A 7632-nucleotide genomic window follows, 5' to 3' on the forward strand; every position below is an offset into this window, starting at 1 on the left:
TAGACTCAAGAAAGAAAAAAGTGTACAAACTGACTCAGACCTAATCTACCCAATCTTGAGCTGGTTCCAAATTGCAGTTTGATCGTGTGGACCTGAAATGTTAGTAAATAAGGCCGTCGTAGAGAAATAAGAGTGTTTGCTATCATCAAAATCATAAACCATAAAAATAGATCCGCAATAATCTCCCCCTTTTTTATTTTTGAGAAAATGCTAAAGCAATATTATTGAAAAAAAAAAACAGTCACACACCAGTAATATCCTCCTTTAACAAAGCAAAAAAACCAGTAGGAATATCAAAACCAACCAAAGAATTCCAAAAAAAACTATTGGATATTGCTATCTTAGCACAAAAATCAGCAACTCTATTGATTTCCCTCTTTACATGTTGGAAAACAACCTGACCGAAATCTTTGAGATAGAAGAAATCCTTTGGATTAACCCCCTCCATCTTGATGTCCACCTTATTAACAGAGTTTTGAAAAAACTTGATTACATTCAAGTTGTCTCCTTCAATAATAATGCCTCTCCAATCATTCAAATCAATTTGAATATATTTCCCCAAATATGCTGAAGCAAGGACATCCAAATGAGAGCAATCCCAATGCACCAAGCTGATACCAAAAGCACCAATAAACCCGCCTTTGCTGTCCCGGAGGACTCCCCCAATACCTGCCAAATTGGAATTGGATAAGGAGGCATCCAAATTGACTTTAAGCCACCCCGGAGGAGGGGGATACCAAGAAATCGGAGACAGCTTAAAAAGCTGATTAGTATCCCAACTCTCCTTGATGTGAATAAGACAAAAGGATGCAGCTGCATAGCTAACAGCAGTCACAATGATGAAGGAATCACCATGTTCAGAACCACCATGATTGCCTTTATTTCTACTCTGCCAACATAAGAAAACCACAGAGCAATAAAGATTGCTTAAGAAAGGATCCTGCCGAGCACAATCTCTCAAAAATACCAAACAATCTTCAAAGGAATTTAGTATAGGAAAAGCGAAACCCCACGTCGCCAAAACCGCAAGCACTTGTATCAACTTCTTACACTTGACAGCTACATGAAAGCCATCCTCCACCAAAAGACAACCTCTTGGGCATCTCTCTGTATTAACTAACCTTCTATAAAACAAAAAAGCCATGCAAGGAATTGCTCCATTATTCAATTTCCACCAAAAAACTCAATTCTCGGTCTCAGCTTAAGCTTTTTTAACCAGTTTAAAAAATCAACATCCTCTTCATTCTTATACACATATTCTGTAGCCAAAGCAGCAATAGTCTTTCCCGACAATTTATACATCAATTCAACATAATCTTCATGCTGTGCGGTGTTGACATGAATTTGAATGATTAACTCAATCAACAAAACTCCAAAGTTACACTGCAAAGCAGCCATATCCCAGACTCCGTTTTTAATCAGATCAGAAACCATTCCATTCTCCGAAACAGAGCAGTTAACATAAGTAGGCCATCTATCGATCCTCCGATCTAAAAGCCAAACATCCTTCAAAATGCTAATATTAGAGCCATTCCCAATATTCCATCTGATGATAGGAAGCAATGAAGCAGCACCATGACGAATAATTTTCCATGAAGGCGAGTTACAACTCCTGTTGTCAACTTTCCAAGGATCATTACCATATATGGCAATAAGAGATCTATTAAGAAAAGAGTTTGGATTAGAGATGAACCTCCACGCAAACTTGGCTCTCAACGGGCCAATCTTCTCTATGACTGAATGTAATCCCCATCCTCCTTTTGTTTTTGGAGCACACAACACCTTCCAAGGAACATAGTGCATACCAGATTTCCCGTTAATATTGTGCCATAAAAAACTTCTGCACATGTATTCAAAATCCTTCAGAATTTGCAACGGAATAAGAGAATGGGCAGCTAAAAACAGAGGATGATTCAGAAAAGATGACTTGATCAAAGTCAGTTTTCCCACTTGAGAAAGAAATCTGTTACCCCACATATTCAACTTGTTATTTGCCTTCACCATCAGATTCTAAAAATCTGAAATAACTTTCCTTCTCAACACCAATTTCACTCCCAGATATTCCAACTCGTGAACTTTTTTAAAGCCCAACTTCCTAGCCAATTTGGAGCCTCTACTTCCCTTCACTGCTTTACCAAACAAGATAGAAGATTTAAGCAAATTAATTTTTTGACCAGTCCACTTACAGTACTGAAAAAGAATCGTCTTAATTAACTTAAGGCTCATCCAGCTAGCATCAGAGAACACCAAAACGTCGTCAGCATACATTAAATGAGAGATCCAAGGAGCTTTCAAAGCCACTTTGATGCCAAAACCCATACCAAATTGATCAAAAGCATCAGTTAAGAGTTGAGCACATAAAATGAAAAGATAAAGAAAGAGTGGACAACCTTGACGAAATCCACTATTGCCTACAATCATCTTAGAATTTTTTCCATTAAGCATAATAGAGAATTTAGGATACTTGACACATTCCAAAATAAGATTTGAGAAGATTACAGGAAAACCAACCCTGTTGAGTACTTTTCCTAAAGTGTCCCAACACATACTATCATAAGCCTGCTCCATGTCAACCTTCAATGCCACCATACCTTTTTTAGCTCTAGAAATTCTCATTTTATGGAAGATCTCTTGAGCCAGAAGAATTTGATCAGACATATTCCTATTTTTAATAAAAGCAAATTGAACTTCCAAAACCAATCTAGGCATAAGATCATTGAACCTGTTCAGAAGCATGCTAGCAACAACTTTGTAAATGGAGCTACACAAACTAATGGGACGATAATGCGACGGCAAACAAGGGTTGTTATTTTTTGGAATTAGAATCACCCCAGTTTCTTTCCAACCCAGACACATAACACTATTAGTAAAAAAATCATTAATGGCCAACCAAACATCATCAGCAATAATCCCCCAATAGTTTATAATGAAAGAATATGTAATGTCATCCATACCTGGTGCCACATTTCCTTTCAAAGATTTTATCACCCGCTCCAGCACATCTCTAGTGAAATCTCTGTTCAATGATCCTTTCTCCGCATCAGAAATCTTATTGGAAACATCAGGCCAATTATCCAACTGGCAATCACATCTATCCCATTTTTTCTGAAAAAATTGAGAAAAAATATGCTCTATTAATTTCGAATCTTCAATCAACACCCCATTATCGTCCTTAACTTGCTTAGTCCAATTGCTGATTCTTCTAGCCGAAGCAAAAGCATGAAATAACTTGGAATTGGTATCACCCATTTCCAACCAAGACACCTTAGACCTTTGCTTCCACCAAGTACAGAGTCTACTTAGAGTCGAATTTAACTCAGCCACCTTAGAATTCAACAGAGCAAGATTATGATCAGGAATACCCCCACTATCAGCCTCTTCCTTTTGAAGTTTGAGAATATCACTCTTAAGCTGAACTTTTAGCTCCATCAGGTGCTTGTGTTTGGCTTTACTCCAAAAAAACAGAGCTTTTAAAACACTAGCAAATTTATTGTTCAAAGCTTCCGCCACATTGCCACCAACCCGTCTCTTCCAAGATCTAGCAACAATCAAATGAGAAGCAGGGTAAGATGACCAAACATCTTCATACCTGACTTTCTTTATCCTTCTGAATTCTACCGTCAAAATTTTCAGAGAAATTGGACAGTGGTCCGATCCAACTCTCGCCAAATGCCTGATTACAGGCAACTTAAGTTTATCCAGCGCACAAGCATTAATGTAGCAACGATCCAATCTTTCCAGAATTCTGTTTGAGCCACTTTTGTTGTTACACCAAGTGAATCTTGGACCAACAAATTCAACTTCATGAAAATCATACCCGTTCATAAAGTTTAGCATATCTTTAGCTCCTTGAGAAAGAATAAACTTCTTGCCACCTCTTTTATCATCCTGAGAAAGAACACAATTGAAATCTCCTGCCAAAATAACCAGAAGAGAACTACCCACTAATAGCTCCAAATCGCTCCAAAGTTGCCTCCTGCACACAACACCACAGCTCCCATAAATCGTAGCCACCAACCAAGTATCCTTATTAAACATTTTCAGTTCCCCCACAACCATCTGAGAAGAAGAAAAAACCACAGAAAAAGAAGTAACCTCCGACTTCCAGCAAACAAAAATACCACCAGCTAACTATCAGATGGGACATAAAAAAAAATCCCATTTCTTCCCTATCAACATCTCAACATCCCGAATATCTACAGACGAATCTTAGTCTCAACAAGACCAACAAAAAAGACATCCTGCTCACCCACCACCTCCTTCAAATATCGAGAGACTACCTTTTTCCTAGCCCCTCGGCAATTCCAAAACAAAATGGACGTCATTTAGAAGTAAGTGTGGGAAAAGTCCCACCACCTTTCTTCTTTAACAAATCTAGTTTTCTGTCTTTAGTCTGCCCATTACTACTTCCCAATCTTCTTAATTCCATTTGAAGCTTGGATTTAGAATTCCCAGCAACCTTGTCCGCTCCCTCCTTAAGCTTTCTGTTATAGATCACTTCTCTATCACAAATTTCCCCCTCCTCTTTTAAGCCATCTTTACAGCAATCTTCTATCAACTTAACACCCTCATCCAATTCCCTCACATTATCCAGTAGCTGGAATTTATTACCATTGATTGGAAAATCTACAATATCTTCCTGTAAATTCTGACAGCCCAACCCCACCTTTATTCCAGTCTTCTCTCCCTCATCCACCCCTCTATCCACCAACTGCATAGAAGAAGCCGTATCAGGGAGACAGTCCAAATCTTTTGCAGGCTCAGAATGACTATCTTTCTTCAAAGCAGAACGCTGCTTCTTAGCATTGAATCCAAAGACATTCTTCTTACTACTCTTATTAACATGAATCCACGGACCATACGTCGTATTATCAGCCTTAATAGAATTAGCACATTCTACACCATCTGACTTCTTGCTAAAATCTTCTTTGATTAATCCCCCTGCACCTACCTTCTGATCGCAATCTTCTTGTTGGTGACCAATCTTACCACAACAAAAGCACAGAGACGAAATTTTCTCATATTCCAGCTTTTGAAAAAATCGGCCTCTCACTCCTTCCACCCAGACTCCTAATGGAAATTGCTTATTTAAATCCATATGAACACAAATTCGAGCAAACTCTCTACGACCCCATTGGAACATATTTCCATCAATCAATAATGGAGTTCCCACCATAGAAGCAATCTGGATGAGGTTGACTTCATCCCAACAATACAGCGGAAAATATGGCATCCTGATCCAAATTGGAGATGTTAAACCTTGCAAAGACGTTGTGTTAAAATCAGTGCTCCATTTATCTAAACAAACCACATGCCCATTCACAAACCAAGGGCCACCCGAAAGAACGCCAGCCATAGCTTCATAAGAAAAGAAAGAACATAGAACCCATCCCATTCCAAGAACAGTAAAATAGAATTTGCCAAACTGCATCCACTGCCTGCGTAATTCCCGAGCAACAACTTGAACCGGAATAATGTTTCCAAACACTTTCACAACTATCAAAAATTGCAACTTATCTGAATTAGCCTTAATATTTGGTTCGGATAATTACACAGCTAACCCATCCTCCGAAATAATAGACGGATCTTTTTGAAAATTGATCTTGATATTCTTTGGCCTAACCCAAGGATTCATAAATCCTTCTCTACCTAAATTTACCTCATTAACATCTTCTTGATCAATACCACAAACATCTGAAGGATTCAAATCCTTGTCCCTAATTTCTTTAACATCTATCCCATCCACGAATCCCACTTTCTTCACAATGGAAATATTATCCGACGATAAAGCTTCTACAATCCTTCTTGATGAAACAACATCATCAAGAACAGCAGGAAGATTCGTCAAACAGTTATCTACCAACGCTTTCCCCTTACCAATCACCGGCGAGCAAGAATTCACCCCAGGGACCTTAGGTTCTCTGAACACAATTGGTCTGCCATCTCCCCATCGACGAGCATGAAGGAGGTTTTCACCACCTGAAGCCTGCCCAACAAAAACCTCATAACCACCACCGTCCGACGAAGGATCTTTCGCCATAAGCGAAAGAGCCACAGAAAACGAGGGAAAAAAAAACCAAAGTTACCTCTTGGTTTTAATAAAAAACTTAGTATAATTGGATTGACAACGCACAGCTAGAAAAGATTAGAAATTTAGAATTTGATAATCCAAACTAAAGTTCTTTAAAAAGGCTCAAAAACTTTTTAATTTAATATCTAAATCATAAGACAAATTAGAGAAAGAAACAAAAATTTTTCAAAACTCCTTTCATAAAATATATCTTATAGAAGATAAATGCATGAATTGTTGAATCAGGAATCAAGATTTTCAAACTCAAGTATCGAAAGTATCAAGGGTTTTCTTAAGATTTTAAAAAGTATAAGAATGGTAAGCATTAAAATTTTGTGGGCTAATTTTATGCCTCTTGTCAATTTTAATGGCGCTCTTTGCGCATCTTTTGATTTTTGATACACTTTTGTGTATATTTTTCAATTTGGCATCATTACGCATCTTTTATTTTTGGCATCATGGACCAATTTTTTTTATGCTACCTTTCTGAAATCTTAAAAGCAAAAGTGAACGCATCCTATTGATAAAGCGAATTCTTGATTAAAAAAATTATAAGTTAGATTCAACAACTTGCAAAGATTCCTATGCGATAAATAAAATGTAAGGAGATAAAAAATTTAGTATCAAAAACTAATTTAAAAGATGAAAAAGATTTTAAATCAAAAGTAGAATAACAACTTTTAGGAAATAGAGATTGAGAGTGAAAAACATGAGTTTTCTTCCTGTGACTATTTTAGAAAAGTCAAACAAAACTTACCAAAGATTTCAAGAAAAAATAGGAAATAGATTTTTCATTTTTAAAAAATTGAATGTGTGTGTTGATCAGAAAAAAAAAACTTTCACGAAAATAAAAATTTCAAAGAATAAATAAACAAAACACAAAATAAAAATGAAAAACATAAAAATAAATACACAACACAAAAACACGAAAGGCTTTTAACCATTATCTCTCTCCTTGTCCGATGCTTTAGAAACCAAATCGGCCCATGAGATTTTTTGCCTTTCATTATTTCCCCAGTTTAAATTTTGCTTCGCCTTGCCCTTTTCTTTCGTAGGAAGAATTCTTAAATTAGGGCACTGATTTTTTATATGTCCAAGTTTCCTGCATCGAAAGCAAATAACGTTAGAAGAAATATGGACATCCTTACCACTTTTACTTTTTTTCACTTTTGCTTATGCTTTGGTGAGCTTTGTGATTTGCTTGTCAAGTTATTGCATTCGTCACCAACTAAGCTATCTCTTTCTGTATCTTCAGTTTTTAGAACAATCATTTTTCACCTGCATCCAAAAGTCTTTGACCCAAACCTTGCTCGTAGCAATGAGTGAGCCAATCAAATTATCAATAGAATATTCATTCAAATCTTTTGATTCACAAATAACAACTACTTTAGCATTGAACTTATTCAGTAAACAACGAAGAATTTTGTTAACTTTTTCAAAATTTAAAAATTCTTTTCCTAAAGCATGCAATGATGTTACAATTTGAATGAATCTGGTATACATGTCTAAGATCGTCTCATAGGGTTTCATGGAAAACAGTTCAAAATCATGCGTTAATAAAT

At 36.7% G+C, this 7632-nt stretch overlaps 1 protein-coding gene across 1 annotated transcript; it reads right to left on the reverse strand.

Moving 5' to 3' along the window:
- Positions 1–241: 241 nt before the first annotated feature.
- LOC110093390 lies at positions 242–2004 on the reverse strand. Its single transcript, XM_020818263.1, has 4 exons — positions 1217–2004; positions 968–1121; positions 608–889; positions 242–460 (listed from the first exon to the last, which is right to left on the reverse strand). Exons 1-4 carry the CDS (start codon positions 2002–2004, stop codon positions 242–244), a joined length of 1443 nt encoding a protein of 480 aa, XP_020673922.1.
- Between the last annotated feature and the right edge of the window lie 5628 nt (positions 2005–7632).

This window comes from Dendrobium catenatum, unplaced genomic scaffold (genome assembly GCF_001605985.2).
Source record: "Dendrobium catenatum unplaced genomic scaffold, ASM160598v2 fragScaff_scaffold_587, whole genome shotgun sequence".
Lineage (NCBI taxonomy): Eukaryota > Viridiplantae > Streptophyta > Magnoliopsida > Asparagales > Orchidaceae > Dendrobium > Dendrobium catenatum.

Coding starts and splice junctions, on each gene's coding strand:
- LOC110093390 (XM_020818263.1), bottom strand. CDS start 2,004: ATGGTGAAGGCAAATAACAAGTTGAATATGTGGGGTAACAGATTTCTT. Junction 1,122..1,216: donor GATGTTGATTTTTTAAACTG/GTTAAAAAAGCT, acceptor GTTTTATAGAAG/GTTAGTTAATACAGAGAGAT. Junction 890..967: donor ATTCCTTTGAAGATTGTTTG/GTATTTTTGAGA, acceptor TTATGTTGGCAG/AGTAGAAATAAAGGCAATCA.